This window comes from Anguilla anguilla, chromosome 3 (assembly GCF_013347855.1).
Source record: "Anguilla anguilla isolate fAngAng1 chromosome 3, fAngAng1.pri, whole genome shotgun sequence".
Taxonomy (NCBI): Eukaryota; Metazoa; Chordata; class Actinopteri; order Anguilliformes; family Anguillidae; genus Anguilla; species Anguilla anguilla.
This window is the reverse complement of record NC_049203.1, coordinates 3,458,244-3,479,965: the sequence shown is the minus strand read 5'-3', so window position 1 is coordinate 3,479,965 and position 21,722 is coordinate 3,458,244. Positions and strand designations below refer to the sequence as shown.

Sequence of the window (21,722 nt, the reverse complement as noted above, 5' to 3'; positions counted from 1 at the left end):
ACTTACTGAAGGAGATTATATAATATCCAGGAATGTGCGTGTTCTAAGAACAGTATACGGTGTTTATATGAACAATTCACCTGGAAGGAGCCCCATTTTCCAAGTAAGTATTTAGAAGGGGATAAATCACTCCACCTTGCAATCCGCGTCTGTTTAGTCACGACACATGACTTTGATGTTCCGGAATGTTCGTGACAATACCCCCAAAGGCAACAGGACTGGCTCCCTAATCTTCCCTCGCAGCCAATTCTGATTGGCTACGCGGTGGCATTGCCAAACCCACTTTTGATTCCACAGGTCCTCGTTACAAACAAGTGGGGCTTTCTCAAATGAACAGCCTTGCCAAATAAAGGTGAAATAAAAAGGAGAAAACTCACACACTCGCAAAATCTGATGGAAGAGAAAAGATTTCATAATGGGGCAGCGTGCTAGACAGGAGATTATGGCTTAACTGTACATACATACGCAAAATTGTCACACGAAGATGGGTAAATAAGCAGAGCATGCAGCACTGGAAGACCTGTGGCACTGGAAATAGCTGCAGGCTCACGAACAAGGGCATTGCAGAAGTGCATGTGCTTCAATGGCTGCCCTGTAGCAACAGTAACCGGAGAGACAGAACCGGGAGATTCTAAGATTCTAAGAAGGGGAAAGAAATGAATGAATTAAAAATGAAAGCCAGAGCAGAGGAACGGATGCAGCCAAACGTCGTTTATTTTTACGCAGGAGTGAGTGTGACGTCGGCCCACAGATTCGAGTACCGCCGCAGATCGCTGTGGATGGAGAACAGGCCCCTTCACAGAAGGTAGGCGGAGTCTACGTCTCTTGCGAGTTAACCCGGGTTAAACCCAGGACTGACCCAGGTCAGGCCCAGCGCCAGAGGACAGAGGAAACCGAGGTCGATTCCCAGGCCTCCAAAAAAACAATGACAAGGCAGAGAGGATGTGTCACGGCCCAAAATGTGCGAGCTCCTTCTCTCCTGTGAGTTCAGCTGCAATAACAGCAGCAGTCTGTCAACAGGCCGTTATTAAGGACAGAGGTGCACAGCCCTGACAGACAGACAGACAGACAGACAGACAGACAGACAGACACTCCCATAAACAAGAGGGCAGATCCAGGGCTGCGCTCGACAACACGCACATACACACACACATACACACACACACAAATAAACACACACACACACACACACTCACACACACACTCTGACACACGTACACAAACACACACACATTCTCTCTCTCTCTCTCACACACACACTCTCTCTCACACGAACGCACACACACACACACACACACACACACAAATAAACACACATACACACACACACACTCTGACACACGTACACAAACACACACACATTCTCTCTCTCTCTCTCACACACACACACTCTCTCTCACACGAACGCACACACACACACACACACACACACACACAAAAGCCTGATGTGAGTAATACTCAGCCAGTATTCAGTGTCAGCCAGCTATTCTGCAGAAAACATATCAGATTCCAGAGTGCATTCTTCCCACAGTACCCTTTTCTCTGGACCCTGACAGGCAGAGAGTTCTGTGTATTCTTCAGTTCCAGCAGCATACGGCAGCAGATCTGTCCATCTGGGGGGGTGTGAGTGGGGCGGGGGGGGGGGGGGGGGGGGGGGGGGCAGTCATGGACCCGCCCCCTTTCAGAGACAGTACACTGGAACAGCGCTGTACCCCAGGGTCAGAAACGCCCCAAATAATACACCCCACAAATCAATCTGTCCTTTTCAGTCCTGTAAACACCCCTCACTGTTACCAGGCCTTGGCAAAGACGCAAAAAAAGAAAAAAAAACAAGTCCGGGTTCTGATATTTCACCCACTTCAAAACAGACACAAAAACACTCGTTTCACACCTAAACACTGTGTGCTGTTAGAAGCTGAGCGCCCAAAAGTAAAGGAATCAGAGGTTGATTCTACCAGAAAAGTTTTGGATAAACTCCAGTAACCATCAAAACTTAAGAAGTTGTGTAAGCTTATAAAACAAAGCCTCATTCTTTACTGAAAGTGAAGGACAAAGCACACTGTGGTTAGATTTTAAAATGGGTTAACGGAAAAACAATCAAGGAATAAAACTAATAATGCAACAAATAATAATAATAATAATAATAATAATACCACTCAGAGGGATGTCTAGGGTAGAAAATGACCTGGTGAGAAGCTCTCTCAGGTAGGTCACCTGGAGTTTCAGAACCCGAAGATTGGCCGGGGGGGGGGGGGGGGGGGGGGGGGGGGGGGGGGGCACTGGATCTGTGGGAGAGTGACGCTGCAGGGGGAGTTCTGCCGGTGCCAGGCCCGGGAGAGAGCGGGTTCTCCAGCTGTTCCCCAGGACTGGCCCGGTTCCATGGCAACCCGCATCAGCCCCAAAGCTCAAACCAAACGCTCTGGGTTTCTGCAGAACAGCGGAAAAGCCATAACAAGCCACTCAGAGAGGTGCGGCACTGCGGCACTTTGAAATTACTGCAGAACGAATTCAGCTCTACGTCCTGATTCTGAACACCAGAGACAGAGAGAGAGACTGCATTTATAAATACAGATTTATATAGACGTGACACAGACGCCGATGTTGTCCTGTTTGGAGATAACTGTGAAATGGGGGGGGGGGAGTGTCCCCCTCTTGCTTCAGGACATCACTATCTCCACCTCCGGTAGCCCCGCCTCCTCCCCGTCCTCAGGCTCCGCCTCCGTGTTGATCTGGGCCACGCCCAGGCGGTAGAGGGCGTCGCGGATGACCACCTCGCCCGGCTGGCAGCCCTGCAGCACCTCGCCGATCTGCTGGCTGACGATGTCCTTGCTGGTCAGGAAGTCCGCCAGCCGGTTGTACAGGTAGTAGTAGGCCGGGTTGTCGAAGGCCAGCGGCTTGGCCCGCAGGTCCGTGTCCCCGCACCCCTCCCCCGGCCCCGCGGCTACGCCCCGGTACGGCTCCAGCTCCTGGCACAGGGACAGGGCGTGGTGCCGGGACGCGGGGTCCCCCTCGCCCCCCTCCCCGGGGTGCACGATCCAGCGGGACGCCGATTTGGTGACGGGGTGCACCAGGGCGCTCTCTGACCCCGAGAGGTCCACGCCGTACTGATCCTGCAGTTCTGCACACGACACGTACTGGAAGAGAGGAAACGCCCGCGTTAGCCAACAAGCTAAACGCTAACACTTTAATATTTCCGTTTGTTTTTTTTTTTATGAATTTGGCACCCAAAGTGGGACCCAGCATATCCAATTTCCAGCCCAATTTGAAATACCCAATAAAACGCTTTGGTGAAAAAGGAGAGTCTTGGTGTTCTGGAATGTAATGTTTATCTGGCCACGAAAACCAATCCTCACACCCCACAAACCTCATAACCAAGCTTGCGGAGCACGGAGAGACCGTTTCCAGCGCTGAAGCCATTCCCAGCTGGTTCAGTCAGCGGTGGGTCCAGCCCAGCGCCAGTTCTGCTCAGGGCTTACGTAACACTACGGTATCGCACAGGGGCATCTCTCGCACACGCGGCTGACACGTCTCTGTGTTCCGATTAACACGCCAGTGTGTGACCCGTTCCGTTCCCCAGCGTTCAGTCCTGTTCTGCCCAATCACACGCGGCCTTCCTGTCATGCTCTGCCCAATCACACGCGGCCTTTCTGTCCTGTTCTGCCCAATCACACGCGGCCTTTCTGTCCTGTTCTGCCCAATCACACGCAGCCTTTCTGTCATGTTCTGCCCAATCACACGCGGCCTTCCTGTCCTGTTCTGCCCAATCACACGCGGCCTTTCTGTCCTGTTCTGCCCAATCACACGCAGCCTTTCTGTCATGCTTAAAGCAGTTCAATTCTTAGGCTGTTTCAAATGTGGAGACACTCAAGTAGGAAATCACACTATCCATGTCAGCCTCTCTCACAAGTTAAATAAGTTAATAATAGAGTTCCTGTGTCAATAATGAGTTCATTTAAAATGTCAGACCCTGTTAACACAAGGAGGATGGAGAGAGGAAAGTAGAACAGTTCACACTAAAAAAGGATTTGTTAATACCAAACACACTGTGTGTTACTATCAACACATTTTGTGTCAAAGTCACTATTTTTGTGTTACTAATGTACAACTTATGTGCTACAAAGGGAGACTTTTTAACACAGACTTTGTTGAAAGTTACATAAAATGTGTTGTCGTTAACTACACATGGAGGTGTGTTAAAATTTTTTTAACATCTGTTTTGAGGGAGCACACCCCTTCCTCTAACCCCAAACATCCCGTGTTCGGGCGGGCGGGGCGGGGCGGGGCGGGGCTCACCTCCGGTTCGCCCATGGGGTCCGAGAAGCAGCCCTGGTTCGTGCCCCACATGTGGGAGGCCAGCTCGGGGTACTGCACGTCGGCGCACAGCGCCACCTGGTGGGGGGAGTCCGTCACGTACACCGGGGGCCAGTAACGGGAGGACACCAGCAGGTCCACGTGATCCCGTGCGCTCTCCCGCCGCACCACGTACTTGGACCCGCACACCACCTGAGGGGTCGCCAGATCGAATCCGTTAGCAGCGAGCCAAAGCCGCAGACACGGTAAAGACTGTTTCGGACCTTGTGACATAAAGCACTCGCATGACCTTAATACAAATGGTGAACACATACAAGACAACACACAAATTAAAGACAATCACACCAAGCACCAAACCATACAAAACAGCATAAAAATGTCCAAAGACATGCAGGCGCCAGGACTTAACTCGCAAAAGAGATGTTAATCTCAGAGTGACCTCCCTGGTTAAATAAAAGTTAATAAAATAAAATTAAAATAAAATAAAAAAAACCACTACATTATTACCGCACCTGGTGTGGGCAGACCTTGTACAGCTTGCCGGCGGTGACATCATCGGGGGGGCGGGGCCCGACAGCCAGGCCGTTCTGCACGTGTGCGTACAGTGCGGAGACTGCCATCACCATCTCATCCTGAAAGGAGGAGGAGGAAGAGGAGGAGGAGGAGAGAGAGCGATTAGCCGCGGTCCGGAGGGTCCACACCACGGTGTGGTGGACGCCATCGCTGTCTCTACAGCGAGCGTCTCCAGCCCCAGTCCCAGAGAGCCGCGGTCTCTGCGGGCTTCTGTGGCTTCCTTTCAAATCAGTAGCCAATCGTAGGCCTCGGGAATAAGGTGCGTGGGTTGTAAAGCCAATCAGCAGGTGGCCCACCTGCTGACACACACACCGTGTCAGACACGTCCTGTATGCCAGGTAAACCGCCACCACACACACCTGAACTTTACACGCGTGACCAGTCCTGAGCATCGACACCCCCACAAGCTGTTCCCCGAAAAGACCGTCAGCATTTCGACATATCCGACATGTTTTAGTCACCATTTTACTGCCACATCACTTTGGAGCTGAAAATTAACATGACGACAGAAAACAAAAACACAGATTTTAAAAATCCATGCGCCGGAAAGTTAAAGCTACCCAGCAAACGGCTTTTTTTCTTTTCTTCTTAATAACAAAAAGATTCTTAATAACACTAATGAGTGATGGCATTTACTTCGCTTTACCGCACCGATTGTTGCTTTGTTCGGCTAACTCCGCAGTCATTGATATAATCAGCCTCTCTGTGCCTTCATGGTGATGTCACACTCCTGTACTTCTGAGACTCATTTTCTCCACCGGATAAGCTGCTCTGGATTAGAGCGTCTGCTAACCGACTGCAACGTAACGGTACATTTTTTCCCCCTCCATTGCTTTCGCCGTATTGCGTAACCTTGGCGCAAGTCACACTTTTATCAGTTCTGAGTGGCGACGGAGCGTGAGCTTCCCGCAGGAAGAGAAGAAGGTGGAGGAAGAGGAGGAGGAGGAGGACGAAGAGCGGGAGGAAGAGAGGGGCGCCTCACGCGGCTTGCCCTTGAAGGGCCGGGGTCCTGCGGGCGGGGATGTTTACAGATCACGCTGTTCCAGATTCCAGATGCTGTTGGTGTGAGTTTCCTAGGCGCTGGCTTTCTGGGGGCTGGGGGCTGGGGGTGGGGGTCTGAGGCACCCCCCCCCCCACACACACTCCCCCCACTCACCCCACCCCCCCCTCCTCCCCAACCCTTATCAGAACAGGGCGACAGGGAAAGGTCAGAGAGAAGGCGCCACGATCGTCCCTTTCAAAGAGACCAAAATGCTTCCCGGGCCTGAAGGCCCAGTTTAATGGAGCTTGAAGGCTGAGGATGATGGTGTGACAGGTGGGGGGGTAAAGTGAATGAGCAAGGCAGCTTAATCATATTTAAGCATCTGGTGCAGATCAGGTCCCCACAGAAACTTAAGGGGAGGGAATCAAAGGGGTTTGGGCTGTTTGGGAAAAGGGGTGGAAGATACCAAAGATTTAAATGTCAGCGTGAGAGTGTGTGTGTGTGTGTGTGTGTGGTGCATACACGTGAGTGCATGTCTGTGTGCCTGTTTGTCCATGTGTGATTGGGTGTGTGCACGTGTGTCTGTGTGTCCATATGTGCATGTGTGTGTGTGTGTGTGTGTGTGTGTGACAGACCATGACGGCAACATCCTGCTGGGCGAGAAGGGGAAATCGAGCGGGATTAAAACAAAACCAGTTTCGGACAGACGCCGTTCCGGAATAACAGGTCCACACACACACACGCACACGCACACGCACACGCACACGCACACGCACACGCACACGCACACGCACACGCACACCCCGTCACCTCGCGGGACGTCGACGCCGCCGCGCCAATCACATCAAGCTGTCGAATAACAAAACAAACAGACAGGCCGAAGGGCCGCTGGAGTGGTGCTGAGAAAGCCGCCTTTTAAAAGTTCCGCACGGTCGAGCGGGAAGGAGCGAGACTCCGTCCGCCGCCCCGCGGATCCGCCCCGTTTCTCAAAACCACAACTTCCTGCGCCGCGCATTCCAACCCTGCCCCAGCAATTTCTTCATTAGCGCGTATACTCAGGGGCTCAGTGTCTCTGGCTGCAGCGAGGCAACACCCAACCAGGGGCCTGCGGAACACAACCCACTCAGACTGAGCGCTCACGCACTGCGGCTGCAGCAAACATGAACACCGAGCGCAATCTGCGCGTACGTTTAAAAAGGTGCACAGAGCCCAATCTCAGGGTAAACCACACACACTCTTAGCTCTGGGGGGGGTGTGCTTTGGGTGGGTACCTTAGTGCTGTACTGTTTGTATGTTAGCTCTTGGGGCTGCGGTACGGGTCAGTACCTTGGTACTGTGGTACGGTTCCTTGGTGCTGTCGGGTTTGTACGTTAACTCTTGGGTAGTGACGTTTGGGTCGGTACCTTGGTACTCTCGGGTGGTGAGTTTTGGGTCTGTACCTTGGTACTCTCGGGTGGTGAGGTTTGAGTCGGTACCTTGGTGCTGTCGGGTTTGTACGTTAACTCTCGGGTGGTGAGTTTTGGGTCGGTACCTTGGTACTCTCGGGTGGTGAGGTTTGGGTCGGTACCTTGGTGCTGTAGGGTTTGTACGTTAACTCTCGGGTGGTGAGTTTTGGGTCGGTACCTTGGTGCTGTAGGGTTTGTACGTTAACTCTCGGGTGGTGAGTTTTGGGTCTGTACCTTGGTACTCTCGGGTGGTGAGGTTTGAGTCGGTACCTTGGTGCTGTCGGGTTTGTACGTTAACTCTCGGGTGGTGAGTTTTGGGTCGGTACCTTGGTACTCTCGGGTGGTGAGGTTTGGGTCGGTACCTTGGTGCTGTAGGGTTTGTACGTTAACTCTCGGGTGGTGAGTTTTGGGTCGGTACCTTGGTGCTGTAGGGTTTGTACGTTAACTCTCGGGTGGTGAGTTTTGGGTCGGTACCTTGGTGCTGTAGGGTTTGTACGTTAACTCTCGGGTGGTGAGTTTTGGGTTGGTACCTTGGTGCTGTCGGGTAGTGAGATTTGGGTCGGTACCTTGGTGCTGTTGGGTTTGTACGTTAACTCTTGGGTAGTGAGGTTTGGGTCGGTACCTTGGTGCTGTCGGGTTTGTACATGAACTCTCAGGTGGTGAGTTTTGGGTCGGTACCTTGGTGCTGTAGGGTTTGTACGTTAACTCTCGGGTGGTGAGTTTTGGGTCGGTACCTTGGTGCTGTAGGGTTTGTACGTTAACTCTCGGGTGGTGAGTTTTGGGTCGGTACCTTGGTGCTGTTGGGTAGTGAGATTTGGGTCGGTACCTTGGTGCTGTTGGGTTTGTACGTTAACTCTTGGGTAGTGAGGTTTGGGTCGGTACCTTGGTGCCGTCGGGTTTGTACATGAACTCTCAGGTGGTGAGTTTTGGGTCGGTACCTTGGTGCTGTTGGGTTTGTACGTTAACTCTTGGGTAGTGAGGTTTGGGTTGGTACCTTGGTGCTGTCGGGTTTGTACATGAAATCTCAGGTGGTGAGTTTTGGGTCGGTACCTTGGTACTCTCGGGTGGTGAGTTTTGGGTCGGTACCTTGGTGCTGTCGGGTTTGTACGTTAACTCTCAGGTGGTGAGTTTTGGGTCGGTACCTTGGTGCTGTCGGGGCTGCACGGGGCTCCACAGCGCTCCAGGACCTCCCTCAGCTCCTCGGCCTCGTGCTCCTGCACCTGGTCCGGCTTCAGAGCGCCATCGTGGATCAGCCGGACCAGCACCGCCGGGTCACCTGAAACGGGACAGGCCCAAAACTTAGAGCCCGCCCACACCAACCTGACCGAAAACGTTCGGAAATCCCGGGCTTAAGTAACGTCCGTCAATTACCCTGGGGAGGCGCGTCGGAGACGTCCTTGTCCTTCTCCGTGTTTATGACCACGGAGTTCCTCATGAGGGGGGGGAAGAAGGGGGCAATGATGGAGGCGTCGAATTTGGTGATGGGGATGCTGGAGGGGAAGGCGGCCTGCTCGATGGCCTCGCTCTCCATCGTCAGCCAGAAGTCGTCCGAGTTCACCTCGTCTGGCGCCTGGAAGTCCGGCCAGGTGAACTACGGGCGACAGGGCGGGGGGGGAGTATAATACAGGAATAGTATAGTAATAGTATTTAGTAGTTTAATAGTTACTAAATGTTACTGTCATTTATGCTGTTATTGTTGTTGCTGCATGTTTTTTTTATATTCTTACTATGATAAATTTGAATTTGACAGAGAGAGAGAAAGAACGAGTGAGAGAGAGAGAGCAAGAGAGAAATAGAGAGAGAGAAAGAGTGCGTTGAGGTGATCAAAGTCCCTATTTAACCGCTGCCTTCTATTTTTCTCTAAAACTGACACCCGAGAGCTCCTCTGAGTGAAAGCCGAGTGTTTTGATTGGCTGAAGGAAGCATACGTTAATTAACTTTCTAAGCTCACTTCATCTGGAGCTCATACTTCATTACTTACTCTTCATAGGAAAGCAAAACAAGCTCTTTTTACCAAAAATGGAGAGCAGACCTGTTTCATTTGATATTATTCAGACAGAGGAAAAACAGAACGAGCTACAGGCAGAGATGGGTGTACAGTGTAGAAAAGCGCCATTGGCGAAAATGGCGGGAACCGGACGCCCAACGGACTGCGCCACACACCAGGCCAGAATGAATAACTGCCGTTTAAATTAATTCACTCGTTAATATTTGATATTAGATTAACTGTTCATTTGAAAGTGAGCTGTGTAAAAAAAGAAAGACGGTTGTGTTGGGATAAAAAATGCAGACACATAACGTAAAACTAGTCATGAGTGGAGTTGGTTCTTTTTACCAACATGAGGCATCATTTCTAAGGTAGCACCTCAGCCCTTGTGGTCTTCCCCGCTATGAAAGAAAGAAAGAAAGAAAGAAGGAAGGAAGGAAGGAAGGAAAGAAAGAAGGAAGGAAGGAAGGAAAGAAAGAAGGAAGGAGGGTTTTTGTCTCGCGCCTCACCTCCACGTTGTGCAGCCGCAGCACGTTGGCGGCGTTGCGGCGGGCGAGCTCCACCTTGGGCGCGATGCCGCACACGCCGCAGATCATGTCGTTGTAGTCGCGCGCCGTCAGGCACTCGAAGGCCCAGTACCCGCTGCACAGGAGCTCCTGGATGTGGCACAGCTCCTCGGGGCTCAGCGCGTGCACTGCGCACACAGGGGAGGACAGGGAGGGCTGCGGGTTCAAATCCCGCCTGGGATGATGCCGTTCGAAAAGGCTGCCTGGTGCTTACAGGCAAAGGCATCTGCAAACGCTTATCTGTGTAATTATTACTGATTAGCCTGTCAACAGTGAGCCAAGCAATTTGCCCTAATCAAGGGGTGTTTACATCGCAAATCAGTGAAGATGCTTACAGTAGAAACAGTTTTTTTTTTTGTTTTTTTTTCCTTTTCTGGGTGCAAAAAATTAAATGCAGATGCAGGAAATTTTACTTCATTTACAATTAATAGGTCCAATTTAGTAAGTAAATAAGTAAATTCCCAATTAATTTATCCGATTTAGTAAGTCAACGATGGCAAAATTGAGAGGTTTACCATAGCAACAGACGGAAACCTAAATGGACTACAAATCCCATGAAAAAGCATTCCGATGAAAAGACCTGCAGGGACTTACCGGGCTGGTTCTGGACACCCCTGAGGATGGTGAGGGCGGCCTCGGTGGGGTCGTTTCCCAGCCGGATCTGGTTCCGGATCCTGAAGAGCAGGTCCAGGCTCACCAGCAGCTTGTTACCCACATTGAAGAGACCTGAAGCCCGGTGGAGTTCAGAGGTCAAAGGTCATCTCCACATAAGAAATGGCGCTTACAGCCACAATAGTAGTTCATAAAAAATTTATGAAAGAGCCTAAAAGCGGATAGCTTTCACTACTATAGTGTTTAAACCTTTAAATTTCATGCTGTGTTTTACATTGGTATGATACCAATCACATTTAACCATAATAAAACACTTGACACAGACCATTATTTTCCAGATAAATCTGTAGTTCACACGAGGGTAATCCTATCTGGCAAAGGGTAAAAACAGTAGACCTAACACCAATGTGAAATACTGCAAATTTTTATTATTTTTTTTTGGTATGAATTCTATTTTTTCCCAGGTACAGTGGGGTTTTGTGTGCAGTATTCTCCTCAATTAATGTGGAGTAAGATTATACCTGTAAAGGTGAGAGTGTTACCTGGATGGATGTCTGTGAAGCTGTGCAGAGCCAGGCACTGGGGGTTGAGGCAGATCTTTAGCTGGATGGTGGCCGTCTGGATGTGAGAGTCGGTCAGAAGCCAGCAGTCCTCCTGCCCAGCCACAGAGCTGCAGCACAGACGAAGCAGACCGCACTTAAACCAGGTGCACAAACACAGGGGGAACTGGCAGAGGGCGCACTCCCCCCCCCAGTGATCCCCTCCCCCCCCCACGCCCCCTGCTCACCTCTGTCTGCCCTTGAACAGGCGGAACTGGCAGAGGGCGCATCCTGCCAACAACCACCCTGTCCCCCCCCCCCCCCCCCCCCCCCTCACCCCCGCCCCCCCCCCGACCGCTGTAGGCAGAGGGCACTCTCGCCCCCCCCTCAGTGACCCCCCCTCACCTCTGGCCGCCCTTGAACAGGGGGAATTGACAGAGGGACCACGCCCCCTCCCCCCCTCCCCAGGTGACCCCCCCTTGCTCACCTCTGGCCGCCCTTGAACAGGGGGAACTGGCAGAGGGCGCAGTGCAGGGCGGCGCTCTCGTAGAAGCCGGGCCAGCCGGACTGCTGCTCCAGGGCCGCGCCCGGCTCGCCGCTGCTGCTCAGGACCACCTCGGTGCTGTTGAGCGCCTGGATCAGCGCCATGGCGTCCTGCAGCTCCGCCTCGCTCTCGGGGATCTGCACGCAGCGGCGCAGCAGCTGCAGGGTGGCCTGCCGCTGCGTCTCCCGCTGCGCGCAGCTCAGGGGCTGGTACGGGTCCAGCAGCCCCTCGCCCAGCACGGGCGCCGCCTCCACCTGGACACACGGGAAATCAGGCGATGCACGGAGACACAGGATACACAGACACACAGGACACAGACACAGACACACGGGACACAGGATGTACAGACACACAGACACACGGGACGCACAGATACACAGGATGTACAGACACACAGGCACACGGGACACAGACACACAGGATACACAGACACACGGGACACAGACACACGGGGAATCAGGCGATGCACGGAGACACAGGATACACAGACACACAGGATACAGGCACACGGGACACAGACACACAGACACACAGGATACACAGACACACGGGACACAGACACACGGGACACACGGGATGCATAGACACACAGGACACAGACACACAGACACACAGGACACAGACACACGGGACACAGACACACAAGACACAGACACACGGATACACAGGACGTACAGACACACGGATACACGGATATACAGGACATACAGACACACAGACACACAGGACACAGACATACGGATACACAGGACGTACAGACACACAGACACACGGACACACAGGATGTACAGACACAGACACACGGGACGCACGGATACACAGGACACAGACACACAGACACACACGCAGACACACACGCGCACACACATAACATAGACACAGACACACGCGCACACACAGACACGCAGACACAGGACAGGGGAGGCAGAATGTGTGAGAGGGTGGGAGGGGCAGAGGAACGCCCTGTGTGGTAGAGCCCTGCTGCCTAAACCATCTGGCACACGCCTGAACTACGGCTGAGAATTAGTTACAGGTTCAGTACGCACATGTAGAGAGAGAGAGAGAGAGAGAGAGGCAGAGAGAGAAACAGATGAAGAGACGGATAGACACAGAAAGAGAGAGGCAGAAAGGCAGAAAGGTAGAGTGAGTAAAAGGAAAAAGAGCGAGAATGACAAAAATAGACAGAGACAGCAGAGAGGTAGAGAGGCATAAAAAGAGAGTGATAAATCTAAAGAAAGCGCTCCGGAGGGAGAGGTGAAGAGTGACTCACCAGCACTTTGGGCTTGTCGCTGCGCTTCTTGCTGAGCTGGCAGCCGCAGAAGGGGCACTCCGGGGGCTTGTGCCGGTTCTTGTAGACGTAGCTGCACTCCGGGTTCTTACACTTCCCCCGACCCCGAGCCGTGGACAGGCCCAGGTCCTGGTACAGGAGAGAGGAGAGAGCGGGATTACACACACATACACACACACACACAGCACGCACACACGCAGCATACACACACACACACACACACAGCACGCACACACACACATACACACGCTCACAGCACAGTACAGCATGCAGCACACACACACACAACCACAGCACACACACTGCATGCAGCGTGCACGCACACACACAGCACACACACACACAACCACAGCACGCACACACACAAACACACGCTCACAGCACAGAACAGCATGCAGCACACACACACACGCACACACACACATACACACGCTCACAGCACAGTACAGCATGCAGCACACACACACACAACCACAGCACGCACACACATGCACACACACACACATACGCAGTACAGCATACACACACACACATACACACTCTCACAGCACAGTACAGCATGCAGCACACACACACACACAACCACAGCACACACACACACGCACACACACACACATATACCGCACACATACGTGCACATACACACACAACCACAGCACGCACACACACACACATATACCGCACACATACGTGCACACACACAGCACAGCACGCAGCGTGCACGCACACACACAACACAGCACATACACACACGAACACACACGCACACATACCGCACACATACGTGCACACACACAGCACAGCATGCAGCGTGCACGCGCACACACAGCACAGCACATACACACAGCATACACACAGGCACACACACGCACCATTGGCTTAAGTGACAGTATGCAAAAAGTCCCATGCCCTAAGATGGCACATACAGGTAGGGATGGAATATGTGCATGAGAGCGCTTGCTAAGAGAGGCCCAGGTTCACTGTGCTGGACCCTAGCATGGCAGTGATTATATCAGCCAGCAGAGGCGCTCACCAGATTCACACCAGGATTATGCTTCAGAGAAACGACAGACAGAACCTTCAGCCCTTTATCCGTCACCACAACCTGGCCACTGTTCACGGGAGCCGGCTGCTCCTGCAAGAGAGAGAGCAGCATCAGCAAGAGCAGCCCGTCACAAGGGCGGGTCCAATGCATGACGGTTATAAAGCAGGGGTCTCCAACTTTACCCGAAAAATGGTCGGTGTGGGTGCGGGCTTTTTGTTTTAGCCCAGAACGAAGTAACCTGATTAAACTAATTAGCAAATCAGGGTCCAAAATCAAGGCCTTGATGAGCAGCATCAGGTGTCGTAGTACAGGGGTTAAATGAAAACCTGCACCCACACCGGCCCTTTTCGGGTAAGACTGGACACCCCCATTAAAAAGCAATGGCCCTCTATTTCCATCCAGCTCAGGACTCAGATGAGAGAGAAAGCATATAATGTGAAGTGACAGCCGGTACGACAGGAGAATCCCGAGGCCCAGAGGCGTGATGTCACGACAGGGCGTGGCACACCCCCTGGGGGGCGTGGCCGACGGCTCACCTGCTGAGGCCGGTCCACCGTGACCGTGTGACCCAGCTGTTTGAGGGTGCTGGGCTTGAGGCCCGCCACCTTCCCCACAGGGCTCTTCACTAGAGAGACAAAGAGGGGGGCGATGCGAGGGTTAAATTACTGAGGAAAAACCACAGAAGAAGAGCCACAGGCTACGCTAATGTGAACCCAATCAGTCAGCTCCAGTGCCAATCACCAGGCTGCGAAATCCATACAAGCTACCTATGGACGAGGGAGGCTTCATCAAGGCTGCACGTTTCTGCACCTGAACTCATTCTCCTACATACACAGCTTTCACCGTCATGAATGTTCAGCATAAATAACAGAGAAACTCAACACTGATGTGATGCAAGCAGAACGTTCAGCAGAGTTAAGTGCATCGTGTTTGACTGAGGCCTCTGTTTCAGAAGGACGGGTCTACCCAGCGGTGTTGGCGTACGACCTACCTGCTTTGACGTTGTTTTTGGGAGCCTCGTACTGGAACTTATCCGTGGACAGCGCCACCCACTGGACCAGGCTAGCTCGCGCCACCGCGCCTGTCTGAACTTTCATCAAAAGCAAACATTTTAACAGGGTTAGGAGATAGTGACTACTGAATGTTTTTTTTTATGAACAATGCAAAAAAAACGAAAAACGAAAAATAATCGGTCGTCTCAAAAGATCACGCTAGTGTTTCAAATGGATCCACACCACAATAACAGACCACTGTGATCACTGACTTTGAGCGGGAAGCGGGCGTGGCTGAAGGGCGTGGGCGGGAGCAGGGAGGATGGCGCGGACGGGACGCTTCGGCCCGAGCTTGACGCCCTTCTCCCGCTTCTTAGACCTGCCCCCCACAGTCTTGGGCGGGGTCTTGGGCGGGGCCGAGGGCGTGGCCGTGGATGAGGGGGAGGGGCTGTGGAGACAAAGAGCAACAAGCCGTGTGGAGAGAGCGCCGTCGCATCCACCACTGGTACTGCACAGCAAAGGCATGGCTAATCGCAGTAAGCGCTAGGAGGAAAGCCGCTTTGCATGTGGGTGCCACAGCTCAGCACGGACACAGACGCATGCCACACATTAACCAATCGGAAGCCTCGCCAGCGCCGTTCCGCGGGGCTCACTCACTTAGCGAGCGCCTGCAGCTGAGGCACGGGTGGCTTGACGTCGCCCCCTGCTGGCGGACTGACCGCGACGTCCTGCTCCGTCTTGGGCGTGACCAAGCCCTGGGCGGCGCCGGGGTGTCCCGCGGCCCGGTCGACGTCGGCGCTGGAGTTCGGGACGTACTTCCCCTCCAGTTTGAGTTTGGGCTCGTCGGCGGGGGGAGCCGAGCCCCCGGACCGGGCGCGGGACGCCACCTCCGGCTGGATGGGCAACGGCGCCGATTTGGACTGGCCCCTCTTCGCCTGCGGGACAGAGAGGAGGAGGAGGAGGAGACCTGTCAATCAGCTGGGTGCAAGCTCCACCCCTTCCATTCAAATTAGGAATTAAACAAAACATTACAACACATGAATTCCCAACGGTGAGACAGATCACCAATAAAAAAATGTAACTAATACTTTATGTTTAAATACTGGAACAAGCTCAAGTTTTACATATTGAAATGGTGCGGTTATGTAAGTGTTTTGTATTTAATAACCAGAGGCTTAAATATTGTGCAAGGCTATCCCAGAACAGCATCATTACAACTGTATTCCAACAACAGGGCAGTCTGGATCTCATCTGGGTTTGGCCGAAATTCTGTTCATGAAGGCCAATTCTAACACACCCTCTCAAATGTCCACCATCAACAAACAGCACGGGGATGCCAAAAATCATCATGGGTACAAAATGTGTGCGCAAAAGTAAAAATATATGAAGCATGTGCTTTTTATTTGCCAAATCGCATTTCCACCAGGTAGGTCTTTGTTAGGTGACATCATCAATGGTCTGCACCATGAGGGAATAAAATGTATATGGAAAAATTTACACTCTGGGGAGCATTTCAAATAGACTTAAAAGTATATTTTTTCATTCTACTTTTCTGTTTGCACCCCAGTACTGTTCATCTGATAGGGTTCATAGCCAGTGGTAGTGAGGACATTTGGGTGTGTATATAATATTCCTTAATGGGGCAGTTCACAGCCAGTGCTAGTGAGGACATTTGCGACAGTATAATAGACTATAACGGGGGAGTTCTAAACCAGTGCTAGTGAGGACGTTTTAGTGTGTATAATATTTTCTAACGGGGCAGTTCTCACCACGGGAATCCACTTGCCCCCCAGGTGCTGCCCGCACTTGGGGCAGAAGGGCGGTTTGTGGCGCGTGACGTAGGAGAAGGAGCAGCCGGGGGAGCTGCAGTTTCCCCGTCCCCTCCTGGTGTACTTTATCGACTGAGGAGACAAATTTAAACAGAAGACCAGCGTTTACACAACACTCCTCACATGTCACTAAGTGACAGTAAATGAAAAATAAAACGGTCGGTAAATGTTTGGTAACTGGTCGGTAAATGCCGAGTAATAGGTTGATAAATGGTTGGTAAATGGTTGATAAATGGTTGGTAAATGGTTGATAATTGGTTGGTAAATGGTTGATAATTGGTTGATAAAAGGCTGCTAAAAGGTCACTTATCTAAAAGTACATGGCCGCTGTTGCGGCAGCCCCTGAGACAGAAACGACGCAACAAGCGAAATGAGAAGCAAACGCACCAGTTTAAACGACTGCGGGGCCTCAGGCTCCACGCTGGGGGCCACGGGCACGAAGAGCACCGAGCTGGGCGCAGGGGGCACTTTGGCCGCCACCACTTCCTGCGAGAAGAGAAGCCAGTGAACAATGGAGACGGCCGCTCGCCACAGCATCGCGCGTCACACAGGAGAGAATGCGGGTTATCTACACGCTAACTGACCGACAACAGAGAGAGAGAGAGCGCGATTGGGCGAGAACCTGTGATGTCATCAAATCAATTACACTGTAACGGGATTTCTCCAGAGAACGGTAGGAAAGACACTTCGCAGAGTAACAAGAGAGCTATACATTACAGTACATGGTACAGGCTACTGTATAAGACATAAAAGGTATATGTCATGGCTATAAGACCAAGCCTGCGCTCTCTATTGACACCCTCGATTAACTGGGTCCCTTGGAGTCCTCTTGCATTGCATCAATGTAACTGACCGTGGAAGAGAGGTAGGAGAGGTGGAGGTTGTCGATATTCACCGAAGGAAAGCGGTCTTACCTGGTTGGGGATGATGGTGACCAAGTGAGCCGCGTCCCGGCTGCCGTCCTGCACCGTCTGGCCGGCCACGCCCCTGTCCTCCATCACCATGCCGACGGCGCTGTTGGCCCCCCCCGCCACTTCGGCGATCTTCTCCTTGAGCAGGAGGCTGGAGGCCTGCCTGTCGGGGCCGGAGGAGTACTGGGACAGGATCTCCTGCAGGATGCCGGACCGGCTGAGGGCCACCGCCGTCTCGTCCGTCAGGCCCTCGATGGCGATGCACTGCTCCGACAGCTCCACCTCGCTGCCCAGCTCCATGGGCGAGAGCACGGCCTCCTGGGACACCGCCTGGGCCCCGCCCACGCACCCGCCCAGCTGGGGCTCCGCCCCCTCGATGAGCACCTCCACGGGGGTGGCGCACGAGGCGGCTTGACTGCAGGCCCCCTCCCCCCCCATCACCGCCCCCTTGGGGAGGATCACATAGTCCCTGCGTGGAAGGATCTTTCTGAAGCCCGGGACGTCCGTGGATGTTCCCGCTGGCTGCTTTTCCTGGAGGGGGGGGGGAAGGGGGATGATGGGTGTTAGGGGTGAGGGAGGGGGGCAGAGGGACACAATTTTGGGTCAAAGCCCTCCCCGTGTGTTCTACATTTTGCAGCCCACTTTGAAAGTTGTCTTTAATTCAACATGATGGGACATTTTCAAATAATTTGCAGTGGGGCTTATGGGAATTGAAGTCTTCTGAAGGTGCGAAGAGGGATAATGTACCAACTGTGGACTTCACTTTCCATCAACACCCTGATGAGCATATAAATGTGGCAGGTATCATGCACTGCACGGTAGTTAAAGGTGAAATGAACACAGGAGTTTTGATGACCCAAATGATAACCACTTTATGTTATCATGCTGCGCAGTCACAGATCTTAATACAAAGTGGATTGCCAGATATGACAATGTCCCCTGGGGATAAGCTCACCGGGTCGACTCCCTCTTTCTCCAGCTTAGCCTTTGCGAGGTAGTAGCCCTTATCGACGACGTTGAGCATCCTCCAGCTCTCGCTGATCCTCTTGTTGATCTCCGACTGCGGCAGGTCGGGAAACTCCTGCTGCAAGCTCTGGTGAACGTCGAAGTAGTAGAGCAGGAAGGCAGACCTGACGGGAGAAGATGACCCCCGTCACAGCAACAGTCAGACTAGCGTCCACAAACGGCAGCCCGTGAAAGGGGCCAACGGTCACCCGAGAGAACCTGTTCGATGACGGGACGTCCGTCAAGCTGGTCTGCACGAGGGATCGTGCATGACAGGATTCAGCACTCAGCAGTTCATGACAGTAAAAAAAAAAAAAAAAAAAGACTATTTGAACATCCTGTTTTACCACCACCAACAATTTCTAGCTGTATCACAGGCAGGGAGATTTTAAGTGTTTTGCATGCTGACCACGATGTACCTGTGGATTTCACATTGATTACAGAAAGGGAGAGTTTAAGGGTTTTGTGGGTTGACTGACAGGATAATTCAGCACTGAACAGTTCATGACTGTTAAGAATGACTATTTGAATATCCAATGCTACTACCACCACCAAGGATTTCTAGCTGTATCACAGGCAGGGAGAGTTTAAGGGTTTAGTGCGCTGACCATACCTCGGCTTTTTCTCCTTGTCCGCCTTGTCGCCCTGGCCCTTGCTCCTCTTGCGCCGTTTGGGCGAGGACACCTCCATCAGCGTGTAGCAGCTCTCCACCTCCTCCGTGATGATCTTCACCTCCGTGTCCTCGTACACGGCCTCCATTGCTCCCGGTAGCCTTGGGCACAGAGACAGAATCGGGGCCATCTTTTACATTACACTCAGTTAGCAGACGCCATTATACAAAGGGGTACACATTACCGGAGAAACATTAAACTTCCCATTCCCAGACCAGCGAGTTAAGAGTTATCTATGCTAATCAAGAAAAATAATACCAGTTCTGAGCACATACAGATTACATCCATCACACACCATGATAAACATAAATATATAGAAATATATCCTATACATACACACACTTGTATGAGCAAGTATTCGGGCATTCCAGACGTGTGCAGTGTAATTTCATTTCCATTGTGTTTCTCTCGGCAGAGCTTTGCCAAGAATTGTTCTGCTCTTACACACATCTATGAGTCTCAGCCTCACACAGATGCTCGGAAGCGGACAGCTACATATCAGTAAGTTTGTAGCTCAAAAGCAGCTACCAGAATACCTTTGTTTGTAAAACGGTGCCATTCTATTTAGAGATTGCATGAGTGACAGGACTGGCTGCCGATTGGAAGTCCTTCATTTCATTGGAGCTGGAAGAGTTTTCTGGGCCATTTGACTGTTCTTCTGAAGCTATTGGCTTTTTTTTTTTTAGTGCACCACACATTGTAAGCAGCCTAATGGCTGCTAAATCAAAGCATGGGGACAGGACTGGCCCAGACCACTGAGGACGTATGAGAAATATTCTCTCTTTTTTTTCAACAGGAGGAGGAGGATACTGTGGGAAAAGATGGGCAGATCATGAAGATGATGGAGAGTGCTGTAAATTATGAATATGGACAGCCACACAGGAAATAGGGTGGGCGAGAGAGAGAGAGAGAGCACTAAAGTGCCATTTGGTGTGCAGACCAGCTAAGCAAAGGCTGAACACATACAACAGACCAAAAAATACGATATATGAGCGGTTTCATAATATCCCCACACTGACGGAAAGAACTGGTTGTACACTTGAGACTAATGTGCTGTAGCCTACTGCTCACACAATGGGATAATACGAACTGGTGAAGTGCTCATTTTTTCTCTTGTCTACAGTTCATCTGTTCCCTCTGCTATTACATTTTTTAAAATCATCTGTGAGTTACATTGATGCCATGTATAAAAAAAGATATTACGTTGTATCAACTTCGTCAAATAAGGTCACGTTTACTGTGATGCGTTTAGTGAATGGCAAAATATTTCACAATAACATGGGCTCACTTCCTCTGAACAAAACAGCACCTGTTGATACAAAATAATACCATACCTTTAATGCAGCTAAATACGAACTGCACAGCAGAAAATACCGAACTAATTTACCCATGCTTATACGTGCATTAGCTACCAAGCTAACTTTCGCAAAACCCAAGCAGCAATTCATTTAGGTGACGAGGGAAAAGAGTGAGTGCGAGAATGCAGCCATGGACGTTAAACCCATTGAAATAGGAAGGGATTTTAAACCTGTACGTATATGAAAAACGATGGTTTGGGAGGGGATTTGCTTGGCTTGCTGGCTAAGAGAAGGCCTTCTCCCGTGACGCCGGTGGTTAAAAAAAGACTTTTGAAGGTCATTCGTTTGCCAACTCGGGTCACATAGTCAGCTAACAAATGTGTTGCTGTAACGTTAGCTACCCAGCCAAATAACATCAGCTCAACCACCTACGTTTTAACAAATATAACTTAGCTAGGCGGCTAACGTTAAAGCTAATGTTCAAAATATGGAAGCATGTCTAATTAGTTTCTTAGTAATCAAAATATCTCCGCACAAGGCTTGCTAATGAAGCAAACCACAAGCGGAGCTACCTACGTCCTAGCACGCAAACACTAGCTAGCTAACGTTCGCTAGGTGCCACACAACACACGTGTTGCCAAATTCATGTTCGATAAAATAGACATTAACGTCATCTTGCTCCGTTTGATGAAAGTGCCAAGCTGTTGGCATGCACATTGAACAAATGAAGTTAATTCAAACAATATTCTTAAATTTCCATTTATTTAAACTCGAGTGACACCACACAGTATCCTGCACCAAACTTTACTCTCCCCTTCACCACCTCCCCTCCCCGTGAGGAATCCGGATAATTCGTGAGTCTCCATACTGACTGCGGGCCCGGAGAAACATCCAATGAGCGGCTACCTTATTGCAACCTCACCTCTATTGCGGTTCGGGCATTTATGAATCCCTCTCGGTCAAGTCGATTTCACTCTCGAGTCGTCTTGCATCGTTAATATCCTTCCAAAATAGTAAAATATTACATTAAAATACTGTTCATGGACTTCCGTATCCTCCATAAGAGGGCCTTCTTTCGGACTTCTTTCCCATCCTGACCGTCATTCAAGATGGCGCTCCGTTGC

The 21,722-nt window shown here is 51.4% G+C and overlaps 1 protein-coding gene across 1 annotated transcript; it reads right to left on the bottom strand.

Annotated features, from left to right (window-relative positions):
• Positions 1-2,264: 2,264 nt before the first annotated feature.
• Positions 2,265-21,713, bottom strand: hmgxb3 (HMG box domain containing 3). The gene is made up of 21 exons (XM_035407727.1): positions 21,521-21,713; positions 19,243-19,400; positions 18,580-18,754; positions 17,628-18,155; positions 17,101-17,199; positions 16,654-16,785; positions 15,542-15,819; positions 15,157-15,332; positions 14,884-14,982; positions 14,429-14,517; positions 13,881-13,982; positions 12,830-12,976; positions 11,503-11,813; positions 11,019-11,146; positions 10,459-10,590; positions 9,808-9,992; positions 8,683-8,902; positions 8,454-8,587; positions 4,824-4,943; positions 4,294-4,503; positions 2,265-3,134 (listed from the first exon to the last, which is right to left on the bottom strand). Exons 2-21 carry the CDS (start codon positions 19,386-19,388, stop codon positions 2,658-2,660), a joined length of 3,888 nt encoding a protein of 1,295 aa, XP_035263618.1. The 5' UTR covers positions 19,389-19,400; positions 21,521-21,713; the 3' UTR covers positions 2,265-2,657.
• Between the last annotated feature and the right edge of the window lie 9 nt (positions 21,714-21,722).